The sequence below is a fragment of the Ochotona curzoniae genome, unplaced genomic scaffold, assembly GCF_017591425.1.
Source record: "Ochotona curzoniae isolate NIBS_2020 unplaced genomic scaffold, NIBS_Ocur_1.0 scaffold_2476, whole genome shotgun sequence".
Classification (NCBI taxonomy): Eukaryota; Metazoa; Chordata; class Mammalia; order Lagomorpha; family Ochotonidae; genus Ochotona; species Ochotona curzoniae.
The window spans coordinates 4,382,947-4,408,699 of record NW_024467095.1 but is presented as its reverse complement, the minus strand read 5'-3'; the positions used below and the strand labels follow the sequence as shown (position 1 = coordinate 4,408,699).

At 37.4% G+C, this 25,753-nt stretch overlaps 1 protein-coding gene across 1 annotated transcript in view; it reads left to right on the top strand.

The window, feature by feature from the left end:
- Nucleotides 1-25,753, top strand: part of PTPRZ1 (protein tyrosine phosphatase receptor type Z1) — a 116,716-nt gene that overhangs the window by 57,995 nt on the left and 32,968 nt on the right. The window contains exons 3-12 of the mRNA XM_041001920.1: nt 743-922; nt 3,317-3,468; nt 4,982-5,077; nt 5,679-5,745; nt 8,549-8,706; nt 8,804-8,954; nt 11,626-11,807; nt 13,279-13,405; nt 19,409-19,455; nt 21,671-25,157. Of these exons, the coding sequence (XP_040857854.1) occupies nt 743-922; nt 3,317-3,468; nt 4,982-5,077; nt 5,679-5,745; nt 8,549-8,706; nt 8,804-8,954; nt 11,626-11,807; nt 13,279-13,405; nt 19,409-19,455; nt 21,671-25,157 (4,647 nt within the window). The remainder of the gene's footprint in view (nt 1-742; nt 923-3,316; nt 3,469-4,981; nt 5,078-5,678; nt 5,746-8,548; nt 8,707-8,803; nt 8,955-11,625; nt 11,808-13,278; nt 13,406-19,408; nt 19,456-21,670; nt 25,158-25,753) is intronic.

Sequence of the window (25,753 nt, the reverse complement as noted above, 5' to 3'; positions counted from 1 at the left end):
GATACTTTCTATGCAAATATTATGATTTTTTAAAAGTCATTATTTTGATTTTTGCACCAAAATAAATTTAATTCTATTTCCTAAAAACTTCTGAAAGTATGCTTGTATCTATTTATTTAAACTGTGAGAAATTTATTTTTCTCCTGGGGAGGGAGAAAAATAAAGAGAATTCTATATTTGGGTAGTAAGAGAGAAAACATCAAGTTAATATAATTATGAGAGGCGGTTTATGTTTCAGGCAGGCCTGAAATAAAGGCAACTTGCGGTAGTTTTCATTTAGAAGACTGCTCATTCTTTGAAACAGGTGAAAATTCAGTGCACTGTAGGTAAATCTACTTATAGATTTACTTATTTTTATTGTTAAACATAAAGCTTTGTAGGAACTCTGGGCTAGGATGCTGACCTTGGACCTTATACGACTATGAGACGTTCTTGCTGATTTCTAAGAATGTGACACCTTGTTGAACACTAGGCGTGGTGTGGTTGTTTCACAGGCCTCTACTGATAGTCTCTCATGTTGAAATTCAGAATCTAAATCTGGTCATAGCTATCTGGTGAATTAGTTCAGATATTCCAATCCTGTTTCTACTGTATCTATTTTTAAGTACTGTATTAGCTACATTATGATATAGAACTCAGCATGTTAAGTAGGTAAAGCGTAATGTGTATGTGAAGTATGTAAGTACAGCATATAGAGTATGGCAGTTTATGAAACCAATCTCCTACTCTTTCTTTTTCCTAGGAGCACTGAATCAAAAAAATTGGGGAAAGAAATATCCAATGTGCAACAGCCCTAAACAATCTCCTATCAATATTGATGAAGATCTTACACAAGTAAATGTGAATCTTAAAAAGCTTAAATTTCAGGGTTGGGATAAAATGTCTTTGGAAAACACATTCATTCATAACACTGGAAAAACAGGTAATCTATTTGCATTCTCTGTACCTTTGATATTTGAGAGTGCCTTGAATATGCTTAATTTAATTTCATTTTCCTTTGCCTAATGTACTGTCTGACTTTGGTTAAGCCATAGGTAGAGGTCTCTAAATAAGAGTGAAGAAAAGTGGAAATTTGGATAATATTTTGAAAAATTGTACCAAAACTAAAATGGCCAGTGTTGGTATGTCATGTTTTTCAGGATTGCGAAAATACTGATGCCACCACAAGAACAGGTGTTCAAGATACTGTAATTTAATGACTCCATCACTAGTCACTCTCTTGGTCAATCAGGATTTCCTTTTTTAGGGATCACCATTTGATCTTTTCTTCTCAGCCCATGCTATATGCAATATTTGGATATCGAAAAAGCAATCAACTGCAATGAAATTTAAGAGTCAGACATTGATATTTCTCTAGAGAAAATTCAGAAATGACCCTTTAAATGCTTGAGACTAAAAAAATAATGTGTAAAATATAGTACAATCATTTTCAGTAAATTGGACAGAATAATATTCAGAGTGGCACCTTTCCATTTGATATTATGTTTTAAACAAAGCTGTGTACCACAAAGTTATGAGGAAGCACAGAAAAAGAGTAGAAAAATACTTAAGATGATCATATCAGCCCTTTAGGGGTGGTTCGTTATTAGTGAATTTCTTCTTGATTTTTCAGACTTTAATTTCAAGTCCCGTGACAGTAAGGAATTTATGAGTGCTTGATTTGTAATAAGCCCATAGTTAGTATTGTTGGATGCATGCTTAAGAAAGTTATTACATGTGATATTATTAAACAATGAAAGAACAGCATTTCAAATCCTCTAAGAACTTATTAACTACAATGGTATTTATTTGCTGTCTTCAATGTGACTTGCAATGCATGCACACAACACGTATGGATCAAAATGGGGTAATTAGCACTTCCCTAGCTTTGATATTACTGTATGATTGGCGGCTTAGAGCTTCTGTCTGCCATTTATTCAGAGAAATGCCTGAGGATTCCTGGGAACCGCAGTTTTGTAACTGTGATCTGCAATGCTAGGAACTGCACCTCTGACCTGACTTTGATTTGGTAGCTGTTATTTAACCTCTAGGAATAATTCTAATGTTCAAATCAAGGTATCGTTTTATCTCCCCCTTGTAAGGAGAACGTACAGCATTTGTCTTGTTGCATCTGACTTAGCATCGTATCCTTCACTTCACGTTATGCCCTGCAGCTCCATTCACTTTGCTACAGCTGAGATTTCCTTGTTTTCTCTGTCTGAACAGTGGTCTGTTATGTATATGCACTCTATTTTCTTTATCCATTCGTCTAATGATGCACCCCTAGGTTGGTTCCATAGCTTGCCCCTTTTTAACAATGCTGCTATAGACATAGTGAAGTTGGTATCCCTTTGCTACAACACATGTTTGTATTTTAGATATATCTCCAGTGATAGGACTGCTGCATCATATGGCAAGCTATCATTTTCATTATTAGAGTTGAAGAGCTACAAAGCTGGACCTAAGGATCAAGTGGTTAATATGTGTGAAATACATATTGGTACATTATAAGTAATAAACACCTATTGATTGTCATTACTGCCATTATTGTTGCTGTGATTGTCATGATTGTTTTTCATGATTAATGGAAGTTTATATCCTTATCTGGGTGATCAATCTGTTGGATTTAGTCTCTAATGCCAACTGAGATGTCTGTGTGATCCTAGAGCAAAAGCTGTTAGAATGTAATTGAGAGATGTCAGCATTTTGCGTTAGAGCCATTATTCCTCAGGTGACTCATAAAATATAGTTATACACCATCTGCTGTGAGACTCAGCTAAGGGCATTGAGGATTCACATGGTTTCCAAGGAGGGTTCAAACATTAGCTAAGACTCTTACCGCATGAATGGATTTCACATCTCCCTTGTCACAGATTAAGACACAGATTCTGGAGTTTGATACAACCTGAGGTGAGGCTTTGAGGAATACGGAAACAGAAGAAAAACAGAAGCTAGATGAGGAGTAAAAAGGGGTCAGAGGAGAAAGGTGGAGCTTCTCAGAAGTCTTTTCTTTGGATTCTTCTGTTTCTCCATCTTTTATCTCCCGTCATGTCCATCACACAGCTTAGGGCGGCAGGACTAATGGTCCAGGAATGCCAGACAAGCAGAGCTCCTGGACTGGCTCTCAGCTGCTGGTGCGATCACACAATCACTAGCTTAGTTCCTGTTGGTGGCAATAAGAAACAGTAGGTAGATTGTACTGAGCTTCCAAGCAGGGAGTACAATAAGAGTTTAAATGTTTTTGCATGGACTGTTTTCCTAGTAACAGAATACAGAGTTGAAGTTTGTAACTTTCTTAGCAGCCTACTTGAGCTTGTATTTTTGGTTTGGTTTTTAGTGGAAGTTAATCTCACAAATGACTACCACCTCAGTGGGGGAGTTTCTGACACAGTGTTCAAAGCCAGTAAGATAACATTTCACTGGGGGAAATGCAACGCGTCATCGGATGGATCTGAACATAGTCTAGAAGGACAGAAATTTCCACTTGAGGTAAGCCAGTGCTTCCACTCATTACAAATTCATTTTCTAAGATGATCCACTTTTAGTTCAAATTTGTATCTTTCAGATCATATTTTAATTACTTGGTTAATATTGGCCTTTCTTATTAGTAAAACATTGTTTAAGACTCCTGTCTGATTTTTTCACTCTCTGGTAATATAACACGAGATCAATAAATATTGACTGGAAGGTGAGTGAGGCAGCCGGTGCAGAGGCTGCATGCGCATGCCTCCTACGGGCGTGAGTTCTCTGTCCAGCTGTCCACTTCTGATCCAGCTCCCAGCCTATGGATGCTCCTCCCAAAGGAGGATGGCTCAGATCCTCGGGCCTCTTCACTCACGTGGGAAACCTGAATCTCCTAACTGCTGGCGATGAATCAGCTCAGCTCCAGTCCTTGCAACCATTCAGAGTGAACCAGCAAATGGAAGATCTCTCTTTCTCTTTATCTCTCCTTTTCTCTGTAAATATGTCTTAAACACATTTTTTTAATTGAAACAAAGTAAATGAAGGAGGGGGGGAATGAAGGAGGGGGAAATGAGAAGGATTTCAGGAATGTGATGGACAACATTTTGAAACATGGATGCTTTACAATCTTAAAATTTGCAAAAACAAAAAAATAATAATGAGTGTGTAGTGAAATAAAAGTGTTCATCTGTGTCTGAAGAGATTCTAAAGGTAGACATTCTGAGAAATAGTTTGCTTGTTTTTATTAAGAACTTTATTCTAAAAACCATCATCTTATTTTGTGGTAATTTAGTCTACAATGTAATCATGGGTATATTAAGAAATGCATGTGCAATGGTTATATACAATAGTAAAATGTCAAAAAGTTATTAAATACATTATGACTAATACATTGTTACAAGTCCTATTAAACTGATGTTTTTGAATGAAATATTTATATTTAAAAAGCTCACTGTAATATATTAACGTTCTTAAAAGAAGAATGTAAAATATGGACCCAGTGTTGTAGCCTAGTGGATGAAATTAAAAAAATGTACAGTAGTATAACCAAATTTGTAAACTGTGAAACCTAATTAAATGTGATTGAGAGCCAAATCTGAGTAAAATAGACTTGGTATACACAACAATGCTAAATGTAAAACCAACAGAAAAAGTGAATCCCATGTTTGAAAGAATTCCAGGAAAAAACTTCAGAAAATCTTTTTAGCTTCTTGCATTTGATAACTGCTTTAGTAAATTATTACTGCAATGTCTGTTAGTAATTTCGGCTGTGATATCTGTCCTAGATGTCTAACTTTGTGATGACTTGTTGATTGACGGATGATAAATTATATTCAGTGTAGCTAAGTATGCCTGAAATGGATGAAATATTATGAAAATATATAGAATTTAGAAGTATTCACTTGATAGGATTTTTTCAAATAGAATGTATTTAATTGGTCAGTTATTTCATTAGGTGTTCATTTTGTATATTTATTTCATTTACTAAATATTGTAAGGCCTTTATGTATATTGAAACTGTCATTCTTGCATTTAATAGATGCAGATCTACTGCTTTGATGCGGGCCGATTTTCCAGTTTTGAGGAAGCAGTTAAAGGAAGAGGGAAATTAAGAGCTTTGTCCATTTTATTTGAGGTAATTATTATATATACATTTGATGATAGCTTAGTTTCTGTTTTAATCACATAAAATATTGATGTGAAGTATCAAGACAGTTGAGGGTGCTTCAAAAATTCTTGGGAAGGTGTAACTAATATGTTAATCAGGAGCAAAATTTTTGCAAATCTATGCATAGTGGCTTCATAATACACATCTTTCATAACTTTTAGGAAATTTCGTATACTTTCTAACAAATAATGAGTCCATCAGTGGGGATGACACTGCAAGGTATTTTTTAGAAAATGGCCTTTTGGTGTGTATAGAGGGATTGGGTAGGTCTCTTCTAAATGGAACAAATTTTTGGCAAGTATACAGATTTAAATATTTGCATATGCAAAGCTTGATAATTACGGAGTAGTGGCTGTGAATCACAGCATTTTAAAGTTTACTTTTCTTGGTAGAAAATACTAAGAGTCATCTGATTTTTGTCTATTTTTTTGTTTTTACCTTGCTGTGTTATTTACCTACAATGGTATGTCTGAATACTTAAAATGGAATTCCTTAACATGTATATATTTTTATTGAGCACTTAACCAGGAATTTTACCCTGTTTTTAGAATGTCATTCTTCTTAACAGGTTGGAATGGAAGATAACCTTGAGTACAAGACGATTATTGACGGAGTCGAGAATGTCAGTCGCTTTGGTAAGCTGCTTACAGAAAGATTTTTCTTCTAGATTATTTTTTGGATACAATATGATGAAAATCGCTTGTCCTAAAATGTGAAAAAGAACACAAAATTTAAAGAGAAACGATCTCTCACTTTTTACACTATTGAGAACAGTTTCTCAAAAAAAAAAAGAGAAAACCTGAGAATCCTAAAATAGTAACTTAAAAAGAGAAAGTTGAAGTTTTCTAAATTTATTTGACAGTTATCTCTAATTACACCGTGCGCATAAGATGACTTAACTATCGTGTTTCTCTGCTGTACAAACCTAAGCTGCGAGCAGTCGATTTTGATAGAAACCATATGTTAAAGTGAAAAAGCACTGCTACTGAAATGGAAATTCATTCCCTAGCAGTTTCCTTTGATAAGTCTTTGTTTCGTCAATAGGACAATATAAGGTTTTTGGCGAAAAGTGCGTGCTTGCACGCAGTTTGATGCTGTTCCACCTGTTCTCGGATGAATCCTGCAATTTATCACAGCAAATGCTTTTGGCAACACTGAACAGAGCCTGCAAATCCGTTATTATTCTTATTTCATTTGTACTAGACTCCCCCACAAAAGGTAGTAATACAGCCCTGAGTCATCAATAAAATGAAGATTATTCCTCTCTGGGAAGCTACAAAATTTGAAGCCAGAAATGAAATTCTTACAGATCCTTTGCTTGAAAGCAGAAACCTGACCTCTGATTGATTCCTTGCGGCCAGTTACTTGTGAAGATCTAAATTGAGCGAGCTTATTAGGAGTCAGGAACATGTGAACTCACGCACAGCTCCTTTCATTTGCTTCTCTGAAAAGTAGACGATGCAAGACGAAACCGGTGTCTCCCTCATCTGCCCGATTGAAACGTTGGGCGCTGGTTGCCCTAAACCACACTTGATCTGCCCCTTGTTGATCAGAGAGTGCATTCCATCCAGACTGAGAGATATGACTGTTCACAGGCTTGCACAGGCCTGCAAGGACAGTGGAAGCGATGGGAATACTGGGTTGTTAAGCTACTGAAGCTGTAGGACCCTTGCCATCGTCTCTCAAAATTTCTTCACTTATTTCTGGAGATTCCAGGTTACTCTTATGGGCTTAAGGACAAATTTGCTCATGCTTTTGACTAAAGCTTCCTTTCTAGTGTCCTTTGCACACCATCGTGGAACACACAGCTTCCACATGACATCCTATACATATAAGAACTAGTATTTTGGGCCCAGCGCGGTAGGTAGCCTAGTGGCTAAAGTCCTCGCCTTGCATGTGCTAGAATCCCATATGAGTGCCAGTTCTAATCTCAGCAGCTTCCTATCCAGCTCCCTGCTTGTGGCCTGGGAAAGCAGTCAAGACCGGCCCAAGGCCTTGGTACCCTGCATCCATGTGGGAGACCTGGAGAAAGCTCCTGGCTCCTCGCTTCTGATTGGCTCAGTTCCAGCCGTTGTGGCCACTTGGGGAGTGAATCACAGAGAGAAGATCTTCCTCTCTTCTCTGTCTCTCCTCCTCTCTGTATATCTGACTTTCCAATAAAAATGAAATAAATCTTTAAAAAAAAAAAAAAAGAAAGGGCCAGTAGTCTGCCGTTGTGCTGGGCATTAATGTAGAAGCAGAAGTAATTATTCCTTGGCCTGGGGAAAGACACTAGTCTGTCTCTCTCTCTCTGTCTCTCTCTCTGTTGTTTCTCTACCCAGCTACTGTAACACCAGCATCCTACATCCTCTCCTCAAAACTCAACTCTTCTGATGCTATCCACTCATACACTATGTATTTAATATTTTAATATTAATTTAATATTAATATTTAATAAAATGAATTAAGTGAATGTTAATTAATTTAATGTTTTAATAGACTCAGCAATAATACTCAAGATTATCTTCTTGGTTGCTGGTAGTACTTCTAAAAATTTAGAATGTACTTCTAAAAATTTCTAATTTCAGAATTCCTGAATAACAACCAGTCTCACTTCAGTCTCGAGATCTTGTCAGGATCATAAATTGGAGGTTTCCTATAACTGGCCAGCAGACTTTGCTGTGAGGGGTCACTTGTCTTCATACAGTGACTATGGATTCCCTTCACATAAATTTACCTATAATTTGTACCTAGAATGGGTTTTTTCACTCTTTTTTACCCTGTTAATAGCAACAATTGAATACAGTTTTTCTTGTGGAAGTGTACTAAAACATCAGTTTTCCTCTTAGGAGTATCACTTTTTGTCATTTCAGAAGTCTCAATCTGTTTTAAGACTGTAAAAATAAGTTTGTTTGACTTTGAAAGTCTTATTATTACATCACCTTTGAATCTACAATATATGGAGTTCCTATCTTTTGCTTGTTTATAAAATCTATAATAAATTATTGTGAAGGTAGTCACCCCAATATACTGTGCAACATTAGAAATTACTTTGTTTTAAATCTAACTCTGATTTTGGTACCAGTTATCCCCAAACTCTCCTAGTCTGTGTTTAGATACTGGGTTATTTTCTTAAGCAGCTATATAGGAGAGAGGACATGCAGCATTTGCCTTCCTGTGCCTACTTTCCATCATTTAACTGGGTGTCCACCAGTTGTATCCATTTTGCTGCAAGTGACAGGATTTTGTTTGTAACTGAATAGTATTCCATCTTCTTTATCCATTCATTGGCTATTGACAACCTGGATATTCCCATATTTTAAATATACTTAAAATGTTCTTTAAAATTCATTTCTGATTAAGTACTTAACAAAATCTGCATATCTGTTTCTTCGAAGCATCCAACAGCCAAGTTCCATGGTAGGACTTCTGGCTAAGACCTGGATTATTATTTTGCAGGAAAGCAGGCTGTCTTAGATCCCTTCATACTGCTGAATCTTCTGCCAAACTCAACGGAGAAGTATTACAGCTACAATGGTTCCCTGACATCACCTCCCTGCACAGACACTGTTGAGTGGATTGTTTTTAAAGAGACAGTGAGCATCTCAGAAAGCCAGGTAATTTGAGAACCAAGAATGAATGAAGTGATTTGACATTATTACAAGGAATGGTTTTTCAGAATACTTGTTCAAATCTTGTGCTGATGCCTTTCAGCTGGCTGTGTTCTGTGAAGTTCTTACAATGCAGCAGTCTGGGTATGTCATGTTGATGGACTACTTGCAAAACAATTTCCGAGAGCAGCAGTATAAGTTTTCCAGGCAGGTGTTCTCCTCATATACTGGAAAGGAAGAGATCCATGAAGCAGGTAGGTGCTAAAACAGTTTTCTGCAACGCTCTTAGATTTGATGTTATGGAGGTATTTCTGGTACAACAGACAAAAATGCAGGATTTAGAACTTTAGAATTATTTTCATTAGTTTTGTAGCTTCGGGCATGCTGTAAAATGGCGGTGAAAGCATCCATGTTTCCCCAGGTGAAAAATGCACTTTTCAGATGAGAAAAACGTTTCCAAGTATGTAGCCGAACTAAGTTCACTTTGTGGTGCCAGCCTGAGATGACAGCCATGCGAGGAAGGTGATGGGATGGAAGCTTGGGAGATCGGCTCTGATTGGGCTGGTCAGTCACACCCCACGGGAGAGCCACATTGGAACTGAGTCACTGGCCGTGACTTGGGGTGTAATGTTCTCATCTCTGCATTGGTGGCCCCTGAGGAGCAGCCTGGTACCCAGTAGGCATTGAAAATGAATATACTGAATAAAAAGTGACTCAGCATACGTATCTTCAAAAAGTTCATGAGAAGTATATATTATGAAAAAAAAAAGACTCTACATCAACATCAAAATATGTTAATTCAATTTTTTATGCACTTTCTGAAATATCTTCATGTGCTTACGACAAGCAGTCGTGCTCAAAAGCCAGTGCTGGTTTAGCTGAAATGTGCATCTCTTCCACATACAAAGGTTTCCTTGTAAGAGGATAGACACAGGAGCATCTCTCTGGTGCAATCTCCCTTGTCCCTCCCCTGGTCCTGGCTGTCGGAGAGTTTTGATCCTCTTGTTCGGTCTGTTTCTTGAGGAGAGGGCTCGGCTACTGTACGCATCACACCTTCCCAAGGCAGAGAAACAAGCTTGGTGCCAGCCCCCCAAACTTCCAGTGAGCCCAGCAGTCAAGGGGTAAAACAGAGGATGTGATCATATCACAATGAAATCTGCTTGTAAGAAAACTCAGGTTCTGTTGGATGGGTCATAACGATGTAGTTACATATTCAGTCAAATACCATTTTGATTGAAGGCAAGCTGCTGTCACCTATCAGTTAATTCCTATGCCACCATTCAACATAGGGATGTCTGTCTTCTGCATGATTGAAAGTAATCCTCTTCCTTCTGGGTTAGATTGATTTCCTCCTTGCATTAACGGTTCGTTTCTTCTTACTTTGACGGAGGAATATTTGTGACCTTGCTTTAATTGCTCGGTCTGATTGATCTTACCTATTACCTGTTGTACTTGATAAAGTACATGCAAGGTAGTAAGATCTTTCTGACTCCAGGATAAGCAATATACAATTAAATAAAGCTCCGTTACTATTTATTCATTGGAGTTAAGAAAAAGCCGTGTATATTGGCAGTAAGCACAAAGTGAATGAATGGCTTTAGTTTTCCAGACATATTGGAGCCGGTTTCCCCTTTGCTAAGCACCCTTTCAATAATTAAAAAGTTGCAAAGCCTTCAGATGAGCACACTAAGTAGCATCAGCACACAGCTCATGTTTAAACAAGGTGTTTCCAGGAAAAGACAGATGCTGATTTTTTTTAAAGGCAGTATCCGTCTCCCAATAAAATTGTGAAGAAATTGTTTTCTTTCAGTGGCTTAGAAAAAAATAGCTGAATAGTTCTCTGCTTGAACTCTCTTGATCACCCATTAAAATTATTACTGTCCTTAAAACTAATGAACTTTTAGCATATCAAAATTACATGACCATTTAGATTACAGACCTTTTTTTTGCTGTTAATGCTTTTTTATTTTTCAAAAAAATTTTAGTTTTTTGTAAACATGGCATAAAACAAATGGATTTTAAGATAGCCTCACATTAAGGAGCATGGTTTGTTAAAAATCATTTCAATTTTAAAAAGTAAGGTTTGTTTTTGGGGAAAAAATTTCCACATGATATTGTCCATAATCATTTTTCACTTTTGAAATCTGGACGTCAGATTTGTGGGAGGGAAGAATAAGGCAGTCTTACTCCAGTGATGGTGTGAACAACTCACTTTGAAACAAGTTGGTAGTCTGCCATCTGGTGGGCATCATCAAAGTGTCCGTGCACAGACGGGGTGATCCAGACCTTAACTATGACACATTTTCGTCTACTGAATTCATGCTTTTAAGTAATGGTATATTACGCTTTTATTTCTATCAAGTCAGTCCAGTCTATTCCCTCTCTAAAGTAGCATCCCAGATTTTCCATGAATAATCCTGTTTCTCATATATAAATTGACATATATATGCAAGTTTACTTCAATAGTGCATTATGCATATGTTTTTCTGAATCAGTTATATATTATTGTTACCAAGATATAAACGTGCTAATGTTACTGATACTAAATACTGTAACACTTGTTTCTAACTTTGAGTTGTGGGTGCCCTCCTGTGCTCATGAGGTGAACTGCATATCCACAACTGTAGTTTTTGTATCAGTGATGAGTGGCTGGTCCAAGATCTTTCCTGATGGCAAAGTGGGACTTGAACCAAGACAAGAAGGGGAGGAGGAGGGAGAGAGGGAGAAAGAGAGAAGGGTAGGGTACGGGATGGAAAAGAGTGTTTTAAACAGAAGGAAATGTGTACACGAAATTTACATGATGGGCAAATGGGTCTTTTAATCTTAACTGAAATAATATACAGGAAATTTGTTCAGAGGTACACTGTGTTAAAGTCCTGAAGTCTGAGACTTATGTCACCAACTGCTGCTTTTTTCTCTCTAAAGTTTGCAGTTCAGAACCAGAAAATGTGCAGGCTGACCCGGAGAACTACACCAGCCTTCTTGTGACCTGGGAACGACCCCGAGTCGTTTACGACGCCATGATCGAGAAGTTTGCAGTGCTCTATCAGCCGCTGGAAGGAGATCAGACCAAGCATGAGGTTTTGACAGATGGCTATCAAGACTTGGTAACTATAAGATCCATTATTTTATGTGTGATAACGCCATAGTTTAATTTTCAAGGTAAGAATTTACAAAGAATTGTATGTTGTCACCTCTGGTACACTGAACCGTTTCTGAAGGCTTTTGGCAGGGTGGAGCAAAGCTGTAGCTGTACTAAATTCCATCATAAGTTACCCTGATTTTGAGGAAACCAAGATTGCCAACAACATCGCAGAGTAGAGATAAAAGGTTATGAACTTAAAGGTCTTGCAGTGTAGCTTCTCTGTGACAACAGCCCAGTACCTTGTCAAGATCTTACTAGGGAAAACTGGACTACACTTCTCAGTACCCTTTCCACCTGCTGTGTCCAGGCAGAGGAAGAATCAAGACGGGAACTGAAAGTCCTTCTGTTTGAATCTAATTTCCAGGTAACAAAGGTGAAGTCACAGCTAGGTCCGACGCTGGGGTTGCAAGACAGATCATTTCTCTTTATTTTATTTATTTATTTTTTATATTTTTATAAACATAAAATTTTATTTTATGTATTCTTCCTTCTTTAAAAAAAGGAAGAAAGATACACTTCTCCCTGCTTCCACCCAAACAATTGGATTAAAGGAAATAGAATATGGCTCCTTTTGTAGCCTGGGTATCAATACCAGGCTTTGTTTAGTTAGCAAGCGTTGCTTGTAGTGGACAAGTCCACAAGTGCATATGGTTCCAGTAAAGCCCCACTGTCAGAAAGAGGACCCTGGACACCAGGCAGCTGGGAGTTGTGCAAAACCTGAGAGCCTGTATTTCCACTTTTATTTTTAAATATTTTTTTAAACAATTTTTTGTTTAAAATGCCCATTTTTATGTTTCTTATGTCTAATAAAATTTGCACACCATGTAAAATTGTTAATGGCTTGTTTAATTCGTCTAAAGTATAGAGGCGCTTATGTGGGGAGATCATGTGACTTATGACTAAATATGTTGCATAAGTACATGAAGACATTAATTCTATTAGTCTTGCATATATGCAGGTACTACATGGAGATATATTTGCATCTCTGTGCTTGTTACATTTTGCTCCTTGTTGGTAAATTATGGGTTTTTTGTCCAACATTAGTTTTTAGGTTGTAGTTCTTATTTATGAATTAAATGGGTGAATTAAATGGATGGCACAGCCCAAGTACTTGAATCATCTTGGCTGTTTACCAGGCACATGTATAGGGAGCTGGCTTGGAAGTGGAGCAGCCAGGACTCGAATTGGCGCCCCTATGAGATGCTGATCTCACAGGTGGTGGCTTATCCTACAGCTCCTCAACTCCAGCCCCTGTGCATCTGATTTTTAAGAAGCAAAAACAGTTCAAATTAACATGACATAGCTTTTTCTTAGATGAATAAACTACAAATAATTTCCATTAACAAATGAGGAAAAAACTTTTCTAGCACAAATGTCCAGGGTCATCTTCTGGTAATGCCATCTCTGAATAATTACTACTATCTTTATTTTAGGGTGCTATTATCAATAATTTACTTCCCAATATGAGTTACGTTCTTCAGATAGTAGCCATATGCACTAACGGCTTATATGGAAAATACAGCGACCAGCTGGTTGTGGATATGCCTGCTGCCGACGCTGGTAAGTTCTCTCCTGATAATACTTTATGTTCTTCTTAAAATGAGTCTAGTTTAATTATGAAATGCATTAGTGACTTCTTTATTACTTTTTCTGTTATTTTGAATAAAAATCAACTGATTTTTCTCTCAAGTCTGTATCACCAGGTGATTTCATGAGGTTTGGGGACTGTCTCAGTAGATCTGGTGCAGGACAATTAACTTATGTTACTGTTGAAGATTTGGATTTGTGAAGACTGACAAAATCTTTGTATAAAATCTTCAGTGGTCATCAGTGGTCATTGCTATTAAAGTATTGAGACTTGGATTTTAGAAAAATTGAGAGTTGATTTCAATTGTATTTATTTCATTTTTTTTTTAGCTCCCAAAGCAATTTGTAGTAAGTATAAACATGATCGTAAGGTCATGTGAGGGAGTTTACAGCATCTTACACAAAGCACTTCAGGAGATTATCTCACGTGCTTTATCCATTTGTTATAATTTCATCAGTGGAATGCTTTTCTCTTGGTTGATTTGATAATATTCTTTTTCCAAAATAAACCAAAAAACCTCTGTTTCTAATGTGTTTTATGTGTGTGCATCTTCTCTAAGTAAGAAAATTCTTTGGTCTCAAAGAATGTGTAACAGCTGAGTCAACGTTAGCAGTCATAATTTGATCATTTGTATGATTAAATTGGCTCACTTTTTAATGCAAGCAGTTTGAAAATAATAAAATGGACTTACGCATGTGTAAATGTACTTGAATATACATGCACATCATGCATGCATATATTCCATATACTTGCATATGTGTGAATATTCTTTGTTCATTCCTACCATGAGATGAATGAATTTGTATTCACTTCAGCATGGCAGTTTTGCCTATGGAATGAACACTGATGTGCCCTGTTTTGTCCTTCTTTTTTAAATACTCCAGCACACACTATACAGAGTACATGGTGGCTGATCACAGTTGTCCTAACCATGTCAGTGTACATGTCAAAGGAGTAAATGTTATTAAATGTATCCTTCTAAATCATTGGCTTCGGGATTTACCAGTTGCAGCTAAAGAATTAACATGGTGGCTCTTTCAACATTGGTTATACCTCAGGCCTGGGTATAGTCATTTTTCCTACTGCTTTTATCTTGTGCTGTTTTCCAAATCAGATTATTTTAAGATGGAGTGTGAATTTTAATTTTTGTTGAAAGCTGACCTTTACAGTAACTTAACCTGATTTTCATTACATCAAATCATGCTACCTCCTATGAGTTTCAACATTCTTCTAAGTTTTCCGTATTGATCTTCCCATACAACATCTTTTGCGAGCAAGACAGTGACCATATTAGTCAGTACCATGTGTGAATTGGTTGAAAGATGGCATGTTAAAAAATGTACTCTGCCTTGATTTGTGATCTTACAGCACGAGTTATGTTGAACATATTCACTGATTTTTACTGTCTTGCTTTAATGATGCTACTCGATATTTACAAAATTTCCTGTGAGTTTGAAAAAAATTATTTTCTGCTGTTTATATTTTCCTAATCTATTTACCAAAGATTTTAAACTTTCTCGATGCTTATTGGTTTCTGGTTTTGAGCTGCTTAATGCATAAGAAAAGTTAGAGCAAGTGTGTGTTTTATTCAGAAGTGATTTCTAGGTGATCTGTTTAGACTGAGTCCATAATAACACCAACTATAATATTTTTATATAATGTGTAAGATTTTCACATTAGTACAGAATGACAAATACTAAATTTATTTTTATTTGTTTAAAGGATCGGGGCACTAATGAACATTGTAATACTGAGATGCTAGTTTGGACAAACATTTAATCTCCATGGATGTCTCTATTCCCTAAGGCATTTTGTACAGTAATGAAGTTTCAGAATAAAGGATAGCTCTTGGCATGATGTGTTGGTACCATGTGCCTCTTAAATCCGACAACACGAAACTTAAGTGGACTATTCTCTATCACAGATTTCTTCATCAAAAGTTACTTTACTGAAAATCAGATTTTCCCATTTTTTACAACCAAAATATTAGCACTTTGGAGCTTATTTTTTCAGATTGAAGAGACTGCAATGACACTTCAATCCTTATCTTTACAATATTGAAATCATATCACATTACGGTATATGTTGTTTCTACAATAAATATGCTACAGAAAAAAAATATTTTGACAGCATTACAATCTTGGAGTTTTATAAAACAGATTTAGTATCTATAAGATTTGTAAATTTTGTTACTATAAATCTTATATGGATGTAAGGAACTTTTGAGTTTGTGGCATTAGCATGGTTTTTATTAGCTCCATTTCATCCTGTCCCTCATGTTCCATTACCTTGGTAACATTGTAGCATGCCCTGCTGAATTATTTTTGTTATTACTTAGGAGAAGCTTTCTTAAAATCTGTATCACTCATCGCTTTTATTTAAAATAAAGAAGAAGGTGATTAGGCAATTACAATTGCCTAATTTTTGTAGATTTCAAATTTACTGTTCAATATCTATGAGGGAAAATCAGTCTTGCGAGTAATGTTTTTAATTGCAAAATGCCATAAATTCATGCATTTAGTTGATAACTAGATGGCCTATTGTTTGTATAACAAATTATGATTGTTGTCAACCACACTGTCCTCTTAAGCTACTTCCCATTCAGTATTTTTCTAAATGTTATTTTTAAATAAATACATAAATTCACATTCTGAAACAAAGTTAAGGAGCTATATAAATCATTTAAAAAGACATTTTGGAAACTATATGAAATGAGTTATTAATAATTCATAACCTACTTTCTTAAAAATCATTCACAAATAGATTTATTTCACTGCAGCCAGTTGTCCTCATTGCTTTTCTGCGATGGAGAGGTAATGATTGTAGTTGTAAGCTACTGTTTAAGTATATGTTTCAGGACGTTAATGATTATAAGTGTTAAATTTAACTGCACAATGAGTTAAGTCACCATTTCTCTTTGACTGAGTGTGGTTTTCAGTTGTATACAGTTATCTTGGGAAGTCACCATCCATTGGTCCCTGCTCTGCTTGTCCCATTTGTGTTGGTGGTATCATTCTATAACAATATTTAAAGCAACTGTAGTCTACACTGCCTTGCACCATGAAACTTGGCTCATCTTTCAACAATTAAATAAGCCTTGTTTATCAACCTACATCAGTGTTGCTTTTTTTGTATTATGAACTGTTAATATCCATAATGTATAATGAACAGACTCTTTATGCATTATGGACTAATGTCTTACGGACTTTTTTGTATAATGGGCTATTAATGTATTATGGACTAATATGCTACTTTAGGATGAAATCTAACATTACATGTGCCCCAAAACAAAGCTACAATTAATCATCAGTTTTTGTTTATTGATTACACAAATGTGAATCTTAAATGTCCATTCCAAAAAAAAGAAAAAAAAAACAGGTAAAAAGACACATTAGTCACCAGCAGAGGTTTTCCTGGCCTCCTTGGAGAATATTTGGTGAAATGAATCTTTACTCCATTATTTTTATTCATTATTTAATATTTCAGTAGTCCCTGGGCCAGCCTGGTTGTCCATGAAACATCAGTCATTATTTGTGAAGGAATTATGGGCCAAAAGGTACTGATATGAGATCCATCTCCAGATAACAGAGGGTGACTTCAGAATCTGTAGAAAGAAAGAAAAAACCTTCCAAAATTATTTTATTTCAGTGTTGTTCTGAACAAGTTTGGGCAAAGACTGCAGGGATTCAGGGAAATGGAAGCCTCGGGCTTTCCTTGGGAAACCTCCAGTTTCATTCAGCTCAAACGCTGAGTCCAGGTGGAATACCAAATGAAGGTCGAAGTGTGAAGGCATTGCAATCAGAGCAATGTCAAGAAGCCAGGGAAGTCAGACAGCTGCTGGGGTCCTGGTGGCTTGCCTTCTGAGTGCCAGAAAATCCCAAACAAATGTCTCACTCATGGTGGTAATTCACAAGCCCAATTACATTAGAAGGCACGGATTATCGTAGGGGCATGATGGGATTGAAATCTTGTATGTTAGCTTATAAGGAACCCTAATCAGTAACTTGTTCACTGGTTTAAAAAAATGAAGTGTAATATATATTAAGAATGTTGAAAGGAAAAGAAACAATTCTGAGTGTGATAATTACACATATCCCAATGCAACCAAGACAATTAAATAAGAAAATTACATTTGTCTATTAAAATACAAGCATAGATGAGGTTAGAGAGTGTTTTTAAGTTTTAAAATATTTTCTCAAACAGAATATCATTGATTTTTTTGTAGTACTTTAGCAAAAATATGCAATAATTGGGTACTTTAAAAATTTTATAGAACTTGGAATTAAGGTATAAATCTGCTGATTTAGCAAATTTTGAAATATATACATATTATATATGAATCACTAACAAATATTTGTTAATGATTCTAATCATTAGTAGCATTAATGTATTTTAAACTTTCATGGAAAGTAGTAGCTCCATTGCAAATATTTTCAGAAGCCTAGATATTGTCTTTTTTAAATTATGATTTTTCTATCTGTATGAATTTCTCCAGTGTTAGCTTTTAGCAAACCATGTCAAAGTTTATTCTAGTTGCTTTCCAGTTTTTAACTCACACATACTGATTTTCCTGGAGGTGACAAAGCTAAAAATGATTGAAACAATTGAAATCACTTTAAACTGCAAATAAAAAGAATAGACAGCCTGAAAACCAAGAATGGAAAAAGGATTCCACAGCGACAAAAATAGATTAAAAGCACAAATAATCCAAATAAAGGTTTCCAAACCACCGTAAGCTTTAACAACAAAAATTGAGAATTAAAATTTATTATTATGTGTTCTGTTCATTTTGACAGAACACATTAGGTAATTGATTTTGACACAACTAAGCTGTCAAGATTGTTCGATAGAAGTCGCACATAGAACTGTATCTTTTTTACATTTGTTAACATCTAGACATTTTCAATAAAGAATAAACACAAGAAATTCTGTCTTGGAAAACAGGCTTGAGCATGATAAAAATTTGATGTTCCTTCAGTTTTGTCTTGAAATTTCTATAGAATATGCGTTTTCTTTGGGGACATTAAAACATCTGTAACACTGCGGTAGTTAAGAATGTAAATTTGAGAGGTGGAGTGAATTCTAGGAAACAAAGGAACTAAGAGGAACGTCATATTAATGCCTGGGTCCTCATAGCATTCATTGCTCTCCCATCTTCCCAGTTCTGATGAAGACTTCCACAAACCTTCCTCTGAACCATCAGTGATTTGTCATTGAGGCAGGATTCCCACTTGGAGACAAAGGACCAGCTTCTGGTCTTTCCCCACACTTGTTTCAGCATTGAGGCATCTGTATATTTAAAAACATGTCAATTGTGGTTGATTGGGTGAAAAACGAACTTGGATGATCTGTTCCCTCTCATCCTTGCATAGTCGGCATTAGCTGAGCTTCTCAAGGGGGAACATGGAAGAATCACTTCCTTCCATCGTTCTTAATGCCAACCTTGGCAGGAAACCACTGGAAAAAATGTGCATGGTGCATAGCAAATAAATGTGAGCCCAAATCAGAGGATGATACTTGATCAGAGGGTAAATTAAAGAGTGTGCAGACCAGATTCTGCCAGTGCTGAAGTCCCTGGCATTTCCCTAACCACACATTTCTCACCCCTTTAAGAGTAAAAGTGCATCTGCATGCATGAAAATTTACCTTTCTTTGCATTCAGTTATTCTAGTTTCACTGTCCTCTCTGTTTTGCTTTTAATGAGACCTGGGATAGGGTGAGGTAGAGCTCTGGGACAGAAGCTGGAGACCAAGTCATTTGGGGTGCAATCCCATGTAAGTGTAAGTGGTACGTGATAATGTTCAGAAATATTGAAAAATTGCATTTGGAATTGACAGTTTTAACTCTGAAAGATTCTATATTTTTTAAGCTAACAATGATGTTGTTGTTATTTCTGCTCTTTTCTTCCAAAGAGAATCCCACAACACTTCACTCATTGACTGAAAATTTTAATTATTTTGTTTTTAACTTTATAGAACTTGATCTTTTCCCTGAATTAATTGGAACCGAAGAGATAATCAAGGTATGATTCTTGGTTTTTGCATTTAAAGACTTTAAAATTTTTAAATCTATCCTGAATTATTGCTTGTGTTAGAGATTGTTGCATGAATAAATGTGAGTGTTACATTACTCGTCGAGAGGCTAGCTTCGGGGCTCTTTTGCTGTGCAATACTGTGATTCACTTACGATTAGTTTAATGGAAAACAGGTATTAAATGTTTGAGGATACTGAAGAACTTTCAAAATAATTGTAACTGAGCAATAATTATTAAATTGGATTTTTTTTCTTCACATGGAATAATAACTATAAGATAGTGTTGACTATAAGCTACAAAAGTTATTTAAAATTTTCCGATGTTAGCTCTCAGTAAATTTCTACGTAAGCTATAGCATTGCACTCAGATATTTCTTCATAAAAACAAGGAATAAAGGTGACATGATATGCCCTTCTTTTTGTCATGATACTTTTAGAATGGAAACTACAAGTAATGTGCAAATGTGTTTTATGTATTAGAAACAGAAGATTGTTGTTGGAGAAGTGACTGCGATAAACTTGCTTTTTAAAAGCAAAGTTCCTGAGCAAGAGAGAACAAATAACTCAATATATCAGTTTAAGTCCCAACAGGAAACATGCCACACTCAAGTGGAATGGTTGAGGTTAATTTATTTAAAAGGACTGTTTATGTGTGTGTGGGAAAAAGCAACAAGAGATGCTATTGCACACCTGGCTTCTGGAGATGTTGGGAACCTATTGTTATATATTTAGATCCTGAAAGGCCGGGAAAAAGTACACAGAGATTAGCCCAGCAGTAACTGGCCCTGATAGTGGAACAGGGCTGTGCTGTAATGACCAGACGGGCAAGAAACCTGCTTGGGAGGGTACCATGCATGCAGGACGCTGGTCCAGCTCCTGGCACAGCAGAATGAAGACATGGGAAGGAAGGGGTGGGGAGACACAGGGAGTACAGGCAAAGGACACCTTAGAGGGTGGAGTGGAAAGGGAACCTACAGAGCTCCTAGTGGGGCAGGGTAAAGTATATGTGGGGATATAAAGAGGAAGAAGAATGATATTGTGGGAATTTACTGAAAATACTAGATCGCATAGGGAAAAGACAAGACATGTCTTTTGGGAACTATGGAAAGGAAAAGAGAGAAAAAAAATTGATCATTGAAAGTTAAATTGTACATTTTCCATTGTGTCCTGAGTTCCTTTAAATTGATAGAAATTATATGTTTCAGAATTTGACAAACACAAAATATAGAGAAAGCTTAACTAGGTTCTAACTCTAGGGGATAAATTCAAAACTCAGCTATCTAATTCAGTCTTAAACAGGAAAAGTTATAACAGTTACAACGGTATAGACAGGTAGGGGTGACAAGTTCATGTGTTTTTTAAGATAAATTTTAACTAATGGATGGTTGTGTGAATTTTGAATGCAGTGTGATCATCCAGGACATGTGTCAAGAGGTGCCTTTTGCCTGCTGCCATCTTCTCTTTGTTAGCAGGAAGGAAATATTCTAAGAATCAAGGGCAAGGATAAGATGGCCAAGGGTTGAGCAACTCTTTTTGGAGAGGAAAAGAGTGGGGAGAAATAATAGAAAACTAGTCAAATACTGAGGTTTAACAAGATTGAGGATGAATTCAGAAAATCTGTATTGCTAAATTTGACATGGATCCTTAGCAAAACTATGAGAATTTCTATTGTAAGAAGAAGCAAGCATACGATCTTGTGGATACAACACTGATTGGCACATCTGCCTCCCGCAACAGAGTGCCCAGGTTCAATTCCAGGTTCCAGGGACTGATTTGATTCTAGGTAACGGGAACAGGGCTCAGGGGGCTGGACTCTGTGGAGTAAGAGTATTTCTATTTAGTTTGTTGCCTGATTAATTGAACAAAGAAGCAGAAAAAAAAACAATTAAATCTAAATAACATTCAGCTAATAAATGCAACTGCAATGTGTCTCTTTTCAAAGGATGTGCTATTAACTCCCTTCCTTCCACAGATTTAAAAATAAAGGCAGCCAAAAATAAGTTGTTTTAAGCTTCATTACTCTGCCTAGAATATGAAGAGTGTGGGATATAAGATAGAAGCATTGGTTCCCTACATTTTATGAGGAAAAGAATTCCCAAGTTTGCACGAGTGAAGCTTAGCAGTAAAACAGTTTCAGGAATTACTAAGATTCTACTTTTCTCTTATTTCCTTGTGTTTCATTAAATCTTATTTGCTTCTCAAAGGAAGAAGAAGATGGAGAAGGATTTATTGTGAATCCTGGTAGAGATAGTGCAACAAACCAGATAAGGAAAAAGGAACCCCACGTTTCAACCACAACCCACTACAATTACATTGGGACTAAATCCAATGAGGCCAAGACTAACCGGTCCCCAACAAGAGGAAGTGAAGCACCTGGAAAGACCGATATTCCCAACACGTCTTTAGACTTGACCTCCCATTCAGAGACCGAATTAGAAAAGGACATTTTCTTGACTTCTGAGACTGTGACCAAGCTACCACCCCAAACTGTGGAAGGCACTTTGACTTCTTTAAATGATGGTTCTAAAACTGTTGCCAAGTATCCACAAATGAACTTGACTGCAACAGCAGAGTCTTCACATACAGTTTATGTAACAGAGTATCCGGAGGTGTCAACCGATATTGGCGAGGAAGAGGGTTTACTGACCAGTTTCAAGCATGATACTGGATCCGATGATTCTTCAGGCTCCAGTCCTGCAACTTCTGCCATGCCATTTGTCTCAGAAAATATATCCCATGTATACGTATTTTCTTCAGAAAACCCAGAGGGAATCCCATATGATCTCCTTATACCAGAGTCCACAAGAAAAGCTTCAGAAGATTCAGTTTCATCAGGCTCAGAAGAGTCATTGAAAGATCTCTCTGTTGATGGAAATGAGTGGCTTCCCAGCTCAACAGATGTGGCCACGCAGCCCGATATTGGATCCGGTAGAGAACATTTTCCCCAGAATAATTACACTGCGATACACATCGATGAACCTGAGACGGCAACAGAGCCCTTTTCTCTGGGACCAGTAGCACCTCGGGGTCCCTCAGTCACAGATGTGGAAATGCCAGCTTATTCTACTTTTGCCTACTTTGCAACAGAGACCACACCTCATGCTTTTACTCCATCCTCTGAACAACACGATTCAGTCCCCACTGTGCATGTGGTACACTCGCAGACAACTGAACCAGTATCCAATGGTGAGACACCTCTTCAACCTTCCTACAGTAGTGAAGTCTTTCCTCTAGCCACCCCTTTGTTGCTTGACAATCAGATCCTCAATACTACCCCTGCTGCTTCAAGTAGTGATTCGGCCTTGCATGCTACACCCGTATTTCCCAGTGTCGATGTGTCATTTGAACCCATCCTGTCTTCCTATGACGGTGCACCTTTGCTTCCATTTTCCTCTGCTTCCTTCAGTAGCGAACGGTTCCGCCATTTGCATACAGTTTCTCAAACCCTTCCGCAAGTTCCTTCAGCTGCTGCCAGTGATCAGGTGCCTTTGCATGCTTCTCTGCCGCTGGCTGTGGGTGATTTGCTGTTAGAGCCCAGCCTTGCTCAGTACTCTGATGTGGGGTCACATCAGACCACTGCTCACGCTGCTTCGGAGACCTTGGAATCGGGTAGTGAATCTGGGGTGCCTTATAAAACGCGCGTGTTTTCTCAAGCTGAACCGTCCAGCAGCGATATCATGATGCATGAACCTTCTGCTTTCTCTCATCACGAGGTTTCCCAACACTTCAGTGGGTCGCACAGTTCTGCAATTCCCGTGCATGGTCCTTTTGATGTATCTGATCAGGGTTTTTTGTCGAGCAGCCCTAGCCGTCTGTCAATACCTAAATCTTCAATCACCCCGACTGCATCAATACTGCAGCCTACTCATGCCCTATCTGGTGACGGGGAGTGGTCTGGAACCTTCTCTGATAGCGAATCTCCTTTACCTGACACAGATGGGCTCACAGCCCTTAATATTTCTTCACCTGTTTCTCTAGCTGAATTTACATATTCAACATCTTTGGTGGGTGATGACAATAAGCCTCTTTCTAAAAGTGAAATAATATATGGAAATGAGACTGAACTGCAGGATTCTTCTTTCAGTGACATGATTTACCATTCTAAAAAGACAGCTGTGCCAGAAATCTCTATTTTCACGTCTAGCACAGAAGGCATGCTGCCAGGGTCCCATGCTTATACCACCACTAAAGCTTTAGAGCAGGAGATTATTCAAGTTCAATCTACACTTGCTGTATCTCCAGAAGTTGATGACACTTCACTTAGACTTGTGCTTAGTGCAAAATCAGAGCCAGCCTCCTCTGACCCTGCCTCTAGAGACGTGTTACCTCCTTCAACTCAGTTTCTAGTTTATGAGACCTCAGCTTCTTTTAATCCTGAAGTATTGCTGCAACCTTCCTTTCAGGCTTCTGCTGTTGACACCATACTTAAAATCGCCCCTCCAACTGTGTCCAGTGAACCAATACGGGTTGAATTCCCCGAGGTTGATAAAATTGGTTCTACAGTGTTACACCCCATGGCATCAGATTCTGCTTCAAGTGAAAGCATGTTACACTCCACCTCTGTACCAGTTTTTGATTTGTCACCTACATCTCATATGTACTCTGCTTCACTTCAAGGCTTAACTGTTTCTTATGCAAATGAGAAATTCTCTCAGCCAGTTTTACTTACAAGTGAAAGTTCCCAACAAATAATATCCTCTTTATACAGCAAGTACGAGTTGTTGCAAACTACCAATTTGGAGAGTAACCAGGCCTTTCCCCCAGAGGGAAGCCTTACATTTGCTGCTACTGTTTTACCAATGGATGAGCCTCCAAATACACTCACAACTAAATTGGTGTATCCTGAAGAAGCTTTCATCTCCACCACAAGCTCAGTTACTGACAGGGTGTCTGTTAGTCTTCCAACAATGGCTTCTAGCTCACTTGTATCTAATGATCATTCTCTTCCCTTAGGAAATGGGCATGTTTCCACTACAGCTGTTTCTCGCAGTCAAGAAGGTTCTGTAGGTGCAACTGAGTGGCTGTTTCCTTCTAAAGCAACTGTAGGGCAGACTGCCACTGCTAGAGCTGTTGTTGATTTGGTGGGTGGAGATGAGGGTGGTGACATTGATGACGAGTATGGTGACGATGATGAATATGATGACAAAGATATTGATGGCTTCTCCATAAATAAGTGTATGTCATGTTCAACCTATAGAGAATCGCAGGAAAAGGTCATGAATGAATCAGATGCCCAGGAGAACAGCCCTTTGGACCAGAATAACCAACAATCATACTTGCAACCTCCAACTTCTGAAAAAGAAAATAAAGTCATGGGGGGAGCCACAGACAGTCAAACTGCTATGGACAGAAGGCCTGTTAAATCACTATCCACAGATGTGCTGCCTGGAAAGCACAGTGGGAAACACGACTCACACGCTCAGACTGGTAGAACCCTGCTTCCTCTGACTCCAGGATCTAAAACATGGGCAGTTGTGTCAAGTGATGAAGAGAGTGGATCAGGGCAAGGGGCCTCAGATAGTTTTAGTGATAATGAGACTTCCACAGATTTCAGTTTTCCAGATGCTAATGAAAAAGAAACGGATGGGGTCCCGGAAGCAGGTGACTCAGAACTAGCTCTGGAATCTCCACAGCCCTCAGCACCATCTGTTACTAGCAGGCACTCAGAGGTGTTCAACATTTCAGAGGCAGGTTAGTTACAGTTCAAAAGGATAGACTGAGGTTCGGTGCTTTCCTTGCCCTGTAAGCAAAACAGAAAAATCATGGAAAGAGTGAAATTTGATTAAAGGGCTCATTGTGTGTGAGTGTGTGTGTGTGTGTTGTTTTGTGGTTTTTTTTTTTTTCAAATCAAAACACTTAACAACTCCAGTCACAACATTTAAAGTATGGTTACATTATTTTGAATGAATGTTCAAGATGTTTTTAGTCTCTAATTCTGTCCAACATAGATTTAAAAAGTTATTTATTGTCAAAGTTCCCGTTTTTACAGGATGACTGCTACATGCAGAAATAACTCTGTGACCTACATTTTCACTGTACTGCTTATTAAGTAAGATTGAGGTGTGCTATTTGCAGACGATTCCAGTTTCCATAGTTGTCTTCTAAAATGCATTGTAAACGAATTCACTCGAATTATTAAATGAATCATGCAATCTGTTAGTCATATGATGTAAATATCTCTGGTGTACCCCAAGGAAAAAAATTGGAAAATTCAAACTTCCTCTCTTATCTTGGGGGCCAAAAGGATCGTTTTGTTGTTGTTGTTGTTTGTTTTGCTTTGCTTTGTG